Source organism: Miscanthus floridulus, chromosome 10, assembly GCF_019320115.1.
Source record: "Miscanthus floridulus cultivar M001 chromosome 10, ASM1932011v1, whole genome shotgun sequence".
Classification (NCBI taxonomy): domain Eukaryota; kingdom Viridiplantae; phylum Streptophyta; class Magnoliopsida; order Poales; family Poaceae; genus Miscanthus; species Miscanthus floridulus.
This window is the reverse complement of record NC_089589.1, coordinates 131,213,998-131,230,755: the sequence shown is the minus strand read 5'-3', so window position 1 is coordinate 131,230,755 and position 16,758 is coordinate 131,213,998. Positions and strand designations below refer to the sequence as shown.

Here is a 16,758-nt window from a genome sequence, read left to right as displayed (position 1 = left end):
GCCACCGTGAAGCTATGTGCATTCCTCAATGCAATTTCTCAGAAGGCAATTGATCCAACTGATCTAGCTAAACTACAGAATGATGTGGTTCAATGTCTCGTCAGCTTTGAGTTGGTGTTCCCTCCTTCCTTCTTTGATATTATGACACACCTCCTAGTTCACCTAGTCAAGGAGATTTTCACTCTCGGTCCTGTGTTCCTACACAACATGTTCCCCTTAGAGAGATTCATGGGAGTCCTGAAGAAATATGTTCACAACCGTGCTCGCCCAGAAGGAAGCATCGCCAAGGGCTATGGAACAGAAGAGGTCATTGAGTTCTGTGTTGACTTTATTCCCGACCTTGACTTGATTGGTGTTCCTGAATCGAGACATGAGGGGAGACTAAGCGGAAAGGGGACACTAGGGAGGAAAACATATATTGGTACGGATGATGATTATTTCAATAAAGCGCACTACACAGTTCTATAGAACTCCTCTTTGGTAGATCCGTATATTGAGACACATAAGGATCTCTTACGATCCGAGTTTCCAGGGAAGACTGAAGCTTGGATTACGCATAAGCACATGGAAACTTTCGGCGGTTGGTTGCGAAAAAAATGTCAAGGTGATGAGAGCATCCATGAGCAACTGTATTTATTGGCTATGCAACCATCATGGCATATCGTCACATACAAAGGGTACGAGATAAATGGGAACATATTCTACACAGTAGCCCAAGATAAAAGGAGTACCAACCAAAACAGTGGTGTCTGCATAGATGCCACAGACCCGAATGGGAATAAGCAGACATATTATGGACGCATAGATGAAATATGGGAACTAGAATATGCACCTACTTTGAAGATCCCATTGTTCAAGTGCCAATGGGTCAAGGTGACCGGAGGCGGGGTAACAGTAGACAATGAGTATGGAATGACAACAGTAGACCTTAGTAATATTGGGTACAAAGACGAACCATTCGTCCTTGCCAAGGATGTGAATCAGGTGTTCTATGTCAATGATATGTCTACCAAACCAAAAAGAGGGAAAAACGATAATGACTCAACCAAAGAGCCAAAGCGCCACATAGTTCTTTCAGGGAAAAGAGTCATCGTGGGAATTGAGGACAAGTCGGACATGTCAGAAGAATATGAAAAGGATGACCGAATTCCGCCCTTCAAAGTGATCAAAGACCCTAGCATCTTGGTAAATGATGAGGACACTCCATGGTTACGAAGCGATCATAACCAAGGGACATACATAAAGAAGAAGTTCACTGCTGTGCCCACTTGATGATATAGTGATTTAATATAGTGTGTGTTTGAGATATTATGTAATAATTGTGAATTCAGATGTTTATTATGTCATGTTTCAACTTAAATCAATGTTTGATTTGGTGGGATTTCTCTCTCAAAAAGGTAAATTAGGATACTGAGTGATGAAAAATTAAAATATTAACGTTAAAATGATGTGAAAACAAATTTCCTGTCCAAAACCAATAGTTTTAATAATTTTAATTAAACACTACATTTTTGCATTAATGAAATAATAAATATTAGTTACATTATGTTTTATAATTCTAACAAAAAATAAAAAAGTTAGGTTATAGATTTTTCCTATGTGCAATAAACAAAGAGAAAATTCATATTTTTAACAAAATAATTTTATGCCTTTTATTTAATTTACTATGTATTTAACAAAAACTATTGCATTTCTATTGTATTTAACAAGACTATTGCTTAAAACAGGCGGGAAACGAAACTGCAGGCCACCTTTACTCCCGGGTGGGAAGCCCACCCGGGAGTAAAGGTGGGCTGCAGTTTCGTGGCCCTCAAAAAAAATCCTTTACTCCCGGTGCGTGTTACCAACCGGGAGTAAAGGTATACCTTTACTCCCGGTTGGTAACACGCACCGGGAGTAAAGGTACCTTTACTCCCGGTTGGTAATACGCACTGGGAGTAAAGGGTTTTTACTCCCGGTTGGTGGCTGGCACCGGGAGTAATTCTCTCTGATATATAACCTCCAGCGCCTGGCGCAGATCGATCCGCTCGTCTTCTTCCTCGTCGAACACCGCCACCCTCTTCTTCCTCGCGCCGCGTCCGTTCGCCTTCCGTGACACCGGCGCCGCCCTCTTCTTCCTCGTGCGGCCTCCACCGCGCGCGCCCGTGCCCCTCCTCCGCGCGCGCCCGTGGCCCTCCACCGCGCCCTCCTCCGCGCCCGAGGCCCTCCACCGCGCCCGTGGCCCCACCGCGCCCGAGGCCCTCCACTGCCGAGCTCGAGATGATATGTTCGTCGATCTCTTTGTACATTCGCCCGAGCCCTCCACTGCCGAGTTATAAATCACGTCGAAAACTACAACTTTGGTGTAAGCCATGTCAATGCTCGAGGTCGATTGAAAATTCCAAATTTTGAATCACAAAATCTAGGAACTGAAAATGAATATTTGGAACTCTAAATGATTTTAAATAAAAAACCTGATCAGCTGTGATTATTGGGTTGTGGCTGCAGCTGTTTCCAGTTCTGCCTACAGTAGAGCGAGGCCAAAGAGAGAAAGATGGAGTTGTCAAGCTCACATCTCAAAACCATATCTTAACGCAAGTTTTGAATATTTGGATATTATATGGATAAATTAGCAAGTTTAGAGTATCAAAAACTGCATTTTATGGTACTAAAATACATTTTAAGATCACTGGGACCTGAACTCATGACAAGTTTAATTAAGGACCACCAATGAAATTACTTTAGAAATTAATTAGATCGATGTAAATCCATGGCTTGTATAATAAACACGCTATATATTATTTGGAAACCATTGTCGTTGTCACTAAAGCTAAAAATGATCCAGCCCATCAACCGCCATATATTCATCACTATATGATATGCCATTATTCCAAGATGCAGTTTCAATAGAAGAATTTTTTCTATCTTCATAGATCAATGTTTGTTAACGAAATTTTATCCAAATATATTCATGTAGGGTCTTTTTTTTGAAGGATTTGTTGTAGGATATATAATGGTCAAATAGGAACTCAATTTTGATACCCAGTTTGTAAACTAAGCATTTTTTAGTTTATAAAAAATATCACATGTGATGATGTAAGCAGTTTTGGTTGGACTTGCATGCATGGCTACAGACAAATGAAGGAAAACTTCAACGTTTCTTCATTTGTGAACTTTGAATATACAGATATAATATATTAATGTTGCTAAAGTAATATGAGCATTACATATTTTTTCCGGGAAGACTATCTTCAAACTTTATATCATAGCATCAGAGATCGCCTGTAGAAGAAGAAAATAAATTCTTATCATTTCAGAAATAGTAATGGTTATATTAGCAATAAGACACATATACTTACATTTCATAATGACTTATACTTACATTATTAACATAGAATTTTCTCATATGATGAATGACTACATGGTTCACATGGTACATAGGATCACAACATCACGCACCGACACCGCCCCGGCCCGCCTCACATCGTCGTCGTCGTCAGCACGCCGGCCCGCCTCACGTCGTCGTCGTCAGCACACCGGCCACCGCGCCGACATGTATATATACGTCATTTGTATTCATATGCATGTATATATACGTCGCGGAGCACCGCCGCCCTCGTTCGTCCATGCGTTTCTATGTATACGGCGGAGCACCGCCGCCCTCGTTCACCCATGTGTACAGACATATATATTTGACGTACTATATATTGGTTTTGTTTTTTGAAGCTAGATGGCCGACCCGAGAAACATGGATGAGGAGGAGTTGATGATGAATTTGATCAACACTGGCACTCAAGTTGCCGGCGATGATGGTGCTAAAAATAACGTGCAAGAGGATACAGATGACGGGAGTCAGTACTTAGCTCTTGAACAAAATGAGCAACAACATATTGGCCAAGTATATATTTTTTATTAATAGCTATATATATTATCATATGTCTTATGTGTGCTCATGACATTAAAAATAATGTTTATGTTTTGTAGCCCTCTGGATCGACATCAACAACTACAACGAAGAGTAAAAATGTTCGAGGTCCCAAAAAGCCATTGGAGGGCCGCTTCATCATCTCGGAGTTCAATGTGGATACAGGAGAACCGGGGGGGGCCGAATAAAATGAAATTTGTGCACCACTGTGGTTACCTTGTACGGGACCGGCTCCCGATTAGTACCCGTGAATGGAAGAAGAAGACCAATGCTCCTCATATCAGTTTTGTCTCCGATCGTGACAAGGCGTTAATTTGGAATGATGTCTTGGTACATTTCACGCTCCAAACAGATGGTTATGATGATATAATAGATGGTGATGAATTGAAGGAGCGAGTTAGGGATTGGGCAATGAAGAAGATGGCCACCCAGTTTCAGACTTGGAAGAAACACCTATACACGACGTATATCAAGAAGAACATAGCACCAGATTTTACTGTCCCAGGCCCGATCTCAAAGCAGAGGCCCTATTGGGATGAGTTTGTACAGTACAAGACTTCGGAAGAGGGTGTGAGTCGGGTGATAAAGAACCAACGTAATGCCCAACAGAAGACATACCACCATACCTTGGGATCAGGTGGCTACCCGACTGCCATTAAGAAGTGGAACAAAATGGAAGTAGACCTTCTTGCCAAGGGTATCAGACCAGAATCACTCGAGTGGGGAGAACGTGCAAAGAATTGGTTTTTCGGTCATGGGGGAACACTAGACCAGGAGACAGGGAAGTGTGTTTATGGCGCAAGACTGCAAGAAGTAGCAGAAAGATTGTTTTATGCTCAGAGAGCTACTGCTAGTGGTGCGTTTAGGCCCAACAGAGAGAAGGATGAGCTGACATACGCCATTGGGACTATTGAACATGGTGGCCGAACTAGAGGCAAAGGAAGTGTCTCGTGGGAGCATGGATTCCCTCAGGACAGACCTTCCTACAGAAGTCGCTAGAGAAAGAAGGAAGAAGAGGCACAGCGGCTCCAGAGGTTGGAGGAAGCGGTGCGTGAAGCACAGGAGCGGGAAAAAAACCTTGAAGCGAGAATGCAGGAGGAAATCAGAAGGCAAGTGCAAATAGCAGTGAGTGCAAGCAAGCAGGCATCAGAGCCAGGAATCAACATTAGCCAATCTGTTCAGTTGAAAAGCAGCTGCGCTTCCACGGAGATACCAAATCAAGGGGACACAAGACTGCGCTTCCCTGTGGATGACGTCACTGAACCTTGTACAACGTGTGAGCTACACATTCCGAAGGAGAATTCCACAATCAAGGTGGCTATCGGTCTTGTTAATCCTATCGACCGAACCAAGACACCAAGGATTCATGGGAATATAATCCAAGAAGGATATGCTACCATCTCGGTAGATAAAGCTGAAAAAGGTTTTAGTGATTTGCCTCTTGACATTCCTGGAGGTGATGGCGAGAAGACTCTTGGAGAAGCGGAGAAGACATTCATTCTATGGCGCAAGCGCTACATCATCATTCCAGGGATGTCGGCTCCACCTCCTCCTGAACTACCTCACCATAGGTACGTGCGGATGAAAACACTACATCATTAATTTGTATTGGCTTAAATAATTAACAATCTGCTCATAATAATATGTCATTCCTTTTTTTGTAGCAGATCCTCCCCCAACCTAAATCCAATTGTTCAATCGCCAGATCATCATAGTGCTCTGTACGATGACATTGTGTTGGAAGACGAGGCTGCATCCACACCATCTCCAAGGAGGTCTCCAACGCCACAGCCGCCACCTCCAAGGAGGTCTCCAACGCCGCTGCCAACACCTCCAAGGAGGTCTCCAACGCCTCCCCCGCCCCCGCCTACCAAGAAGCCTAGCAAGAGGCCAGCCCCTCAAACGAAGAACCAGTCCCCGCCTGCAAAGAAAGCCACCGTGAAACCAAGGGCTATTTCCAAAATAATATCTGAAGAGAAGGAAGAAGGAACTGATGCATATAAAAAAGACATGTCTAGATTCTATGACAAACTTAAAATGAATCAAGAAGCAAGGAGAAACCCGGAGAAACCGTACTTCTTCGTAGCTCCAGATATTCTAAGAAAAAAGGTGACTTCTTACCAGCAACAACAGCGGGAATCTCGTAAGCCGTCCAAATCAACGTTATCAGACTATGACCGCACTCTCACCAAGTCAATTGAGGTGGCACAGAAAAAGAAGCGGGCAGGGAAAGGAGTTGCCCAACTCGGACAACAAGCGCACCAATCAATCCCCCCGCTAGTTGTTGGTAATGAATATGGTTCGAATTTAGGATTAATGCATCAGGCAAACATACCTCCGGATGTCGATTTGGATCACCTTGGTGAATTTCTTAATGAGACTGGTCTCGACCTTTACCAGATGTTTGGTGATGGAAACATTGAGAGTGCGGCGGAGGTTGATATTTGGAAGAAAAAATTTGTACTAGGCCAGAGTCTATACAACCCTCAAGGCTTATCTGATCTGGGGACGCAAATGTACCTGCTAAACAAGTGGTACATGCAGGCGTCTACCAGTGGAGACTTCTGCGTTGGTGTCAGAATTAGAGACGAACATTGGTTCCGTGGCGATGATGTTATGTATGTTGACTTTGCAGAATTTCATCAACTATGCCACCTGACCTCTCTGGATAAAGTTATCATTAGCTGCTATTGCCTATAAGTAATAATTCTTTCGATCTATTATTAAACTCATAATATGTGTGTATATGCATATAAATTATCCTAACAAGTACTATATATATGCAGATTTACAATGACAGAGCTCAGAAAGGAAGGCTGCAATGAAATTGGTTTTGTTGATCCCCATATAGTATTCAAAGACCCAATTACTCCAAAGACTAATTGGAAGTCTGAGTCAGAGAGTAACCTCATGAACTTCTTAGTGAACCAACGCCACAAGAAGGATATACTCTTTCCCTATAACTTCAAGTGAGTGTTAATCATGTCGATCATATCCTTAATGGCTCATATGTTGATTCTAGTTAATTAATGAGTGTTATGCGTTATATCCTATAAACACATGCAGCAATCACTGGATATTGATGGACATCGATCTGGTGAAAAGTCACTTGATAATCTATGACTCGATGAGAAAACCACAACAAGACTACCAAGATATGATAGATATTATCCAGAGGTAATTTCGGGATCTCTAGCAACTATATATACACACAAACATGATGATTAACTATATCTGATGATGTGGCAAATTTTTTATTGGGCAGTGTTTGGAAAACCTTTATTGAGAAGCAACACATGGAAAAATGCAAAGCGCCACTGAATGTAATCCCTTTGAAAGTAAGTCCCCTGAATCGCACCATCTTTATTAATTAAACATATAGCTTTCACCGGATCACCAGATTGGATGACAAATCTTTTTCTCGTAAAGTGGTGTCTGAGGCAGGAACAGGGGAACAACTACTGTGGTTACTATGTTTGCAAGTTTATCAAGGTGCTCTCCCAAAGAACTCCTACAGAGAGACTCAAAGTACGTTAAAAATACACTATATATTCATTTAATTATTATTATTGATTGTGTTACTATGTCTTTATATATATATATGTACATATATTAATTTATTTTCCTTTAATTCAAACCTGTAGACTCGATGGTTGGAGGAAAAGGTCATACGGCAAGACCAAATCAAAGCAATTCAAGAGTCTATAGCCGAATTTTTTAATGAGCAGGTCATCGATTCCAAGGGCGAGTTCTACTTCGACCCAACACTGCCATTGAAGCCAAGCTAGAGGATGAGAGGAAACTTGTTATGTCACAACAACTGTAATGCAATCTTTTGTAATATATGCACATGAAATAATATAATGTAAAATACACATATGCATGCATGCATGTAAATATATATATGATGCATGCATGCATATATATATATATATATATATATATATATATATATATATATATATATATATATATATATATATATATTTCTATGCTTGAATTGTGTGATTTAATACGTTCATTGTGCTTGAACCGAAACATACTATATGCGCGTATAAATGTATAATTAGCAGCGTACAATACGACTTCGAAAACCTATTTTGAAAAGAAAACAAAAAAATGAAAAGAAAAGAAAAAAGAAAAAAACCTTTAGTCCCGGTTCGTATTACCAACCGGGACTAAAGGTGCCGGCCATCGTGGCATGTCAGGAGGCACCTTTAGTCCCGGTTGGTGTTACCCACCGGGACTAAAGGTCCTCCTTTAGTCCCAGTTCCTGACCCGGGACTAAAGGACCCCCCTTTAGTCCCGGATGCTTGCTCCCGGGTGGGGAACCGGGACTAGAGGGGGTTCCCCACCGGGAGTAAAGCTCGGTTCTCTACCAATGGCTGGGTTCCATTTGTCAATGACTCGTTCCACTTTCTTTATCCCCAGACCAAACATAACTTAAGCACGATTAATCTTGTTCTCCCAACTAAACACTAGACGGAATTATTCCATCGCATGAAATCAAGGGGGGTCATTCTATTTCATCATGTCTCCCAAAGAAACAGTATCTTTGTTAAAATTCCTAGGCCAGTAATGCTGCTTCCACCAGAGCGAGGGTGCATCCTCCTCGTCCATGAAACAGCAGTGTATGGTGGCACCAGCTAGCTAGACACAGGAGCACTGAAGAAGATCGAGACGGAGAAGAGATTGCTTTGCGTCAGCATTCGAGGTCAAGAATTGCTTTGCCCATCAGTTTATACTAATGAATCCAAAGCGTTTTGGCGCACACAACCCTTTTGTCAGTTTTTATATACATCCAACAGAAGCGAACGAATCTCAACCTCTTGGCTCCATCAAGCAAAGCGTTTCTTCTTCACTTTTTCTTTTCCACTCCAGGGAAAGAAAAGCATTATATTCCTTGTGCACAAGGACCAACCCAAAGTAACATTCCATTCCAATCCCATCCCAATCACAAGTAGGTAGCAAGCGATTGATCTATGTATGTATGCATATGTATGCAACCAGTATCTGCCATGTGTATGTGTGCATATATATGTATGCAGCCAAGAAGCTGCCATCTTGCCTTGCAAAGCATAACTTGCCGTGTATGAGTATGACGCCTAATTCCTTCCTACTATTATTCAATCCGGAATTCGATCCTCCAGCCGGGCATGGAATTGAATACACAACTCATAGCCATGGAGTACGTAGTAGGAAATGGACTGCTCATTCCAGAAGCAAGGAATATCTGCTTCAATGCCAAGTTTACTTGGTCACTCGATCCTTGTCTCCTTTATTTTTCCCCATTGCTAATGCTAGCTATACATAAGGGGCCAGACCATACGTACTTGTCACCTTGCCTGTGTCACCGACAATCACATCCTCAAGAGGCAAAGCAGCCGAGCAGGTAGCAGCTCAAGCCCCGCGCGCCTGCAAATTGAGGTGACTCCATCCTCTCCCGTTGCTACAGAAATCAACTTCTTTTAATTTCATTTTATTTTCCAATGTCTCTTGCTAGCATCGTTTCCACTGTACTGTTTGAAGTGCTTGGAAGTCTATGTTTGTTTTCATTCACTAGCTACCCAATCTGCCTTGCCATGGATGAGACCTTGCAGATCACAAATTGGTTAACATTAATTTAGATCTGAGTCACATGTTAATCATTAATTACATATTCTCCTTAAATAAGCCTTGCATCCGGTTTGAATATGAGTTAGCTACCTTAAGGTCATTTAAGTTGGTGCGTGCACGCTGGCCCTTAATTACTTTGGCTGTCCATTACAAGACTCGGCTATTCCGATGAGAGTAATGTGTGACGGATTACTTGTTTATGTAGGACGTCCTCTGGAGCCATGGCCGCCATCCTAGATGCTATGGCACCCTACGTGACGAAGCTGATAGCGGACATGGCCACAGAAGAGGTGGCCATATTGCTGGGTGTGTCCGGCGAGATTGAAAAGCTCAAAGATAACATGGAGACCATCAACTGCTTCCTTGCCGATGCTGAGAGGAGGCGCATCACTGAACAGATCGTGCAGCGATGGGTGAGGAAGCTCAAGGACGCCATGTACGATGCCACTGACATTCTTGACCTTTGTCAACTTCAAGCTGACAAGCACAAGGAATCTAAATGTGGCAGCATGGAGGAGAAGGCTTCAGGTTGCTTGCAGCCATTGCTCTTCTGCTTGCGAAATCCCTTGTTTGCACACAAGATAGGAAGCCGCATCAAGGAGCTCAACCAGCGGCTAGAAGGCATCTACAAGGAAGCGGACAAGTACAAGTTCAATATCAGCATCGGTTCCAATCCAGAGCCGCGGAGGCTAACTGCTGCTGAGTTATCCATCTACAAGACAAGTTCACACTTCGACGAGTCTTCCATAGTTGGGGAACAAATAGAGAGGGACACAAAGGAGCTCGTCCAAGTTCTAACCAGAGATGACAAGAATCATGACATCAAAGTTGTCTCTATTATTGGCATGGGTGGTATGGGAAAGACCACCCTCGCCCAGAAGATTTTCAATGAGGCAACCATCCAAGTGCACTTCAAAACGAAGATATGGTTAAACATCAACAAGCAGTTCCATGAGGCTGAGCTACTAAGGACAGCAATCCAGCATGCTGGGGGAAACCATAGTGGGGAACAAGACAAGCGCACTCTCACAGACACCCTCATCAACACCCTATCTAATAAGGGCAGGTTTCTCATGGTGATGGATGATGTGTGGAGCCAGAGAGCATGGAACGACGTGCTTAGTGTCGCAGTTAGAATTGCCAGCAAGAAACAACCAGGAAGTCAGATCCTAGTCACCACAAGATTTGTACACCTACCACAGCAGATGCGAGCCGCGCTGCACCAACACCGTGTCAGGCCTCTAGGCAATGATGATGCCTGGTCCTTGCTCAAGAAACAGCTGCAGCCTGATCAGGTTAGTCTAACCGTCTTATCCACAAAAAAAGGCTAGTCTATCCATACTCTATACACTAGGACACCTGCTTTACTCATAGAAAGCCTATGAAGTCTCGTAGTACAATCTAAGCATTCTTGCGCAGAACAGCAGCTTTGGAGAGTAGCAAAAAGACACCAGGAAAACTATGATCTAGCAAACATAATAATCAAATTTAATAACAAAATGACACTATAGGGTCAGGTTAGCTATTAATTACTCTCTCCATCCAGAAACTCAGTGCACATCCATTTCAATGCGAAGTTTACCAATCTCCAATTTGCCCTTATTTTTAGTATATCAACAAAAAGTAACAATATTTATCATATCAACTTTAGTATCATTAGATTTAACTTATGGAGAAATGAATTTACGATATATATATTTCAATTCATAGATGTTAATAATTTACTCTATAATTTAGTAAAACCTAAGATAGTTTGACTTAATAAAGCTGTCCACTTTTGGAATGTATGGAGTACATAATTAGATACTTTATTTAATGCCTCCACAATGATGCTCATAAGACGTGTTGGAGAAAGAAGTAAATCAATAGTTCCACAAGCGCCCAATGAGAGGCAGTTGCATCACCCGCCCTTCACTAGCATAGTAAATATTACTACAGGCGGTCTAAACGATTTTGGGAGGCAGGCAAGCTATCCGCCACCAAACCAATGTATGTGTTAATCACGATTAACATAGGCGGTGCTCGGTGCCCGCATCTGTTAATTGATTTAAAATAAAACAAATAAAATATCCCAAGCCCAACGTCAAACCCATGTACAGCCCGCCGCTTCTGTGTTCATGCCACCGCGTTCTGAGCCCGCCATTGTCACGTTCGTACCATGCAAGAGAAGGGGCCACGCGCCCTGCTCGGATCTGTCACTACAGCGGGAGCTGGTGGTCGCGCTCCGCCGCTAGAGGAGGGCCTCGCCCTGCGTGGATCCACCACCGCTGCTTGAGGTGGTAGCCATGCCCCACCGCTACTGGAGGTGGTGGTCGTGCCCCACCGTCGCTAGCAGTGGTGGTCGTGCCGCCACGCCAATGGAGGAGGGCCTCGACCCACACGTGCCCCAGGAGGAGGGGTCACGCACCCCGCGCGGATCTGTCACCGCTGCTGGAAGAGGGCCACGCCCCAAGCGCCGCCGGAGGAGGGGCAGCGAATCACCTATAGATCCGCCTGACGAGATCCTAACAGACATGTATGTTAAGCCTCGGGTCCAATGGTTCCCGAACAAAGAAGACCCCCCGACCGACCCCTTCAGGATCGCCCGGGGGCTCAGGGGCTATGCCCATCGGGCACGCTCGCGCGCACCCACTGGCGAAGAGAACCAACTGAGCCTCACTCGACCGCAGCCTCTGCCTAGGGCTCGGGGGCTTCCCCGAGCCATGGGCTATCGATCTACGGCACGACCAAGCCCGGTCCTTGGCTCCTTCCCAGCTCACGACGCCAGCCAATGCCCAGGCACAAGAAGACAAGCCCCGAGCTACCGATGCTCAGGGGCTCCTCAGCCACTAGTAATTTTTGACCCTATCGCATCGCTTCACCTTGCATCAAATGCAAATCTGATGCAATAGGTGGCTGTTGTTGCATCAATTTTGCAAATCTGATGCAATAGGTGGTCATTATTGCATCGACAGGGAGTTGGATGCGATAGTACTTCATCTCGATGCAATAGGTATGATCTATCGCACCGATTTTGTACACTAGATGCAATAGGTAGAAATTATTACATCGGAAAAATTTTGTTGCGTTACTATTGATTTTTTATGCAATATGTAGGTGGTACTGTTGCAACAATTGATAGTGCTAAACTGTGATGCAATATATGATTTTTATTGCATCAGTTCAGGATTGTTTTGATGCGGTACATTGTCATTATTGGACCACAAGTGCCTTGGTCCAGGAAAAGGTCAACGCAGGGCATACCTATTGCTCGCTGAGCCGCGCGCCTCGTCACACAAACAGATGAGGGCTTTGTTGTGCCCTCCCTCTCGTGGCCACGCCATTGCCTTCGTCGCGCCCTCCCCCCACGGCGCGTGCATCACGCCCTTCCCCCCACCCTCCCCCACGCCGCCAAGAACAACTGCACGGCACTGTCCATCTCACCAAGTACATATTGCCACGGTTGGTATATTGGAATATATTTCATTGCAAATAATTGTTGTATTGCCACACTTTTATTCATGGCCCTTGCATAGTCCTACGCATGGTCTAAAGGAAAAAAAGGATAAGGCCACAACCGAGCCGCCCACCAAGTAGGCAGGACACCAACACACTGCCCCACCAAACACACGTCACCCTGACTAACTGATGCCACCGTTGATGCCCTTTACACACCAGGAGCAATTAATATATATTTTTAAAATTTTGTCCTCATCAAGATGGGTACCAATACCACATGGTTGAGTGAATTTTACATATCATAATATATTTTTCCTCATTTCTTATTAAAAAGCAAGAAAAAAGCACCCTGGGTGCTCAAACCCACAACTAGCTCTCAAAAAACACAAAAAACCAATAAAACATACACCTTTGGGTGCTTTTCCACAACCAAATATTGGAGCACAGAGTTACCACTAAATAGCAAGGCGTTGCCAAAAAATGATAGTCAGGTGCATTTTGGTCACTTTTAACTTCTCTCTCCAAAGCAGTCCTTAGAAATATTATTTTAATAGCTACATTGTCTAAGAACCAATTACCAGCATTGAAAAGTACTTTGTAGCCAAGACAACAGTGAGCAGTGTCCCTTAGCAAAGACCACCATTGAAGAGTGCCGTACCGCAAATCTTTACAATATGGCACACTTTTAATATGTTGGCCAATCAAAGTGTCCTGGTCATATAGAAGAACCATGGCCAAATTACACTTGAGCGGGCGGAGCCTCCTTGAGTGGGCGGAGCTCGCTATAGTGGTCAGCGACGTAGGCCAGGCTCCCGAAGTTGAGGACCTGGCCCAGAGCAAAGGTGCTGGCCGTGATGGAGAACTCTCCGGGGAAGCGGACACCACCGTCTGGGGCGGCGCCGCTTGATCCGGCAATGAGGCGGGTGGCTCTAGCCACTATAGAGCAGTAATCACACTTGACGTGCTCCCCTACCTAGAGCGCCAGCTGTCACGGGATCAGAACCACAGCAAGCATTGTTGTTCGTATTAGTGTCAGAGTACATGTCTCCAGTGTCTTGGGTGGACTCAAGGAACACGAGAATCAACAGAGGGGACGCTATGCTTTATCCTGGTTCGGGCGCTCAGGTCCCTACGTCCAGCAGCTGATGATCCTTATACTCAAGGGCACCCAAAATCTGGGGGTTACAACAGAGTGTAAGAGAGAGAGATTTGTAGGGATCACTCGGTGCTGATCCTAGGGAAGCCTTGCCGCTGGTGGAGCCTTCCCCCTCGCTGAAGAGGAGGAAGACGATCGGAGGAAGGGGAAGGAGCTCTCAGTGCCCCTCTCTGGGTGGATTTGCTCTTGGTGCAGAGCATGAACTGGTTTGCTGAGGAGTCCAATGATTTGTCTCTGGATCATCTGGAATTGTGTTCTGGAATCGTCAACTACAATCATCCTCTCCCATCTTAGGATCCGACCTCCCCTTACATATCAAGGTAGGTCGGGTACATGATGGTTTGTGAGAGTTTAGCCAATGGTCTACATGCACTGGAGTCTAGGAGGGGGTTGACGTGGCATCAAGTGGACCGTGGCGATGTCGTGGAGCCAAAGAAGCCCTGGTCATCGTCCGGCTACTCTGTTCTTACACGTTGAATGTCAGGCTATGTCGGTTTGGACCGGTCTTCACCAGGTGCGCCTTCTGGAGGCTTCTTGGTGGCGAAGACAGCCAGCTTGGGGGGCTAACGCGCGACCCTGGAAGCCCTAGAGCCCCCGAGGCTAGCGGAGGAGTTTGGCTTCTTGCATCACGCCTAGTGCATGACCCTTTCGGAGGAGCGGTTGACAGTGCCACGTCTGTGGGGCAGTGCTAGGGAGCCCCCAAGCCTTGGTGGCTCTGGGGGTTTGCCTCGAGCCTAGGCCTTTGCTAGAACCGAAGGCTGGGAAGGAGCTAAGGATCGGGTCCATGCTCCCTTCGATCAGGAGCCCGGGGCTCGGGCGAGCCCCCGAGTCCCAAGCAGAGGTGCCAGGCATGTTCGGGCTCGGCCCAATGCCTTAGCCAGAGGGTGCACGCGAGCGCACCCAATGGGTGTAGCCCCCAAGCTATCCGGGAGGGGTCAGTCGTTGGATCTCTCTGTCAGGAACCCTTGATCCTGAGGCTTAACATATCCCTATGTTTGGATTTCATCAATAAGTAACCTATAAATATAACGTTTGTCTAAATTATCCACCTATGCCATTACAAACCATAATGTAAAGTAGTCCAAAATTTACAACTAAATTACTCAGTCTACCATTTCTAATAAACCAAAACGAAGACCCTAAGTTTGCATATAAATGAATATTTTAATGCATCAAGTGCGTCCTAGTAGATAATGCCCAGATTTTGACTTTCGACTATCCTAGTTGTTCTATAGCTAATAATACCACGTAGCTGACACACAACAAATTTAAAACGCAAAGAGACCATTTAAAGTCTGATTTCTGTAGCCACAAGAAAACTTTTTTTTTTTGCAAGGAAAGCCACTACAAAACTTTCTGTAGTATAGTCCTATTTCCCAAATGAGAACATTTAAAGCCCAATTGCAATGCACGGATTCCATATATTAGTCTTATGGGATTTTGCGGATTCCATTTCAAATCGGCCCTTTCCAAGCATAGTCATGTGCTTATTTTCGAATAAAGGATGGTACACTTCCAATATGTTGGCCAACCTACGCTTCATTGTTTTACAGAAGAAGCTTATTTGCTTAGAGAAGTACATAAGCAACCTGATAGATGTTAGAAATAATTAAGAAGCTTTAAATTAAATGTTGGCAGGTAGATGGAATTGATCAACTGAAAACTATTGGGATGGAAATTCTTGAAAATTGTGATGGCTTACCACTTGCAATTAAAGTGATTGGAGGTCTCTTGAGCACAAGATACCCAAGTGAGCATGAGTGGAAATCTGTTTTGAACAAGCCAGCTTGGTCACTGACCGGACTGCCTCCAGAACTCGACAACCGACTATACTTGAGCTACGAGGACTTGTCACCCCAGATAAAGCAATGCTTTCTGTACTGCTCACTAATTCCTAAAGGTAAAGAAATCATTGGAGATGTAGTAACTCGAATGTGGATTAGTGAAGGATTTATACAACCTTTGGATGGTAGTAGTATTATTTCACATGAGTATGGGTTCGAAGAGATGGCAATTGAGTACTACCGAGAGTTAATAAAGAGGAATCTTATACAACCTACAAAAGGATATGGTCTCACTGGAAACCGGTGCACCATGCACGATGTGGTCCGCACCTTTGCTGAATACATGGCAAGAGAAGAATCACTAGTGGTGGTGGTTGGCAGAGAACAGGCTGCTACTGGTATGCATGTCCGTCGCCTCTCCATAGAACAGACCGTATCAGTACTGGATTGGGGCAATTTGCAAAGGCGAGAGTCACTTAGGACATTAATTATAAATTCTAGAGTAAACTTTCATCTATGTTGAAGCACTTAAGATACCTTCACTTGAAGGAAACTGATATATCTTGGCTACCAGATGATATCCAGAAGATGAAATTTCTACTGTACATTTCACTTGGTAATTGTAAGAAGCTATGCTATCTTCCTGGCAGCATCATAAAACTTGTGCATCTAAGATCTCTTGACATCGATGGATCAAATGTTAGTGTCATTCCTAAGGGGTTTGGTGAGTTAACAAATCTAAGGTCACTTTATGGCTTCCCAGTACATGTGGACATGGATGCAAGCAATAGCTGGTGCAGTTTGCAAGAGCTGGAGCCTCTCTCTCAGCTTAGAAAGCTTACACTATATGGCCTAGAGAA

At 44.3% G+C, this 16,758-nt stretch overlaps 1 protein-coding gene across 1 annotated transcript; it reads left to right on the top strand.

Annotated features, from left to right (window-relative positions):
• Nucleotides 1-10,029: 10,029 nt before the first annotated feature.
• On the top strand, nucleotides 10,030-16,455 carry LOC136489650 (putative disease resistance protein RGA3). Its single transcript, XM_066486228.1, has 3 exons — nucleotides 10,030-10,815; nucleotides 15,753-16,296; nucleotides 16,424-16,455. Exons 1-3 carry the CDS (start codon nucleotides 10,030-10,032, stop codon nucleotides 16,453-16,455), a joined length of 1,362 nt encoding a protein of 453 aa, XP_066342325.1.
• Nucleotides 16,456-16,758: the final 303 nt, after the last annotated feature.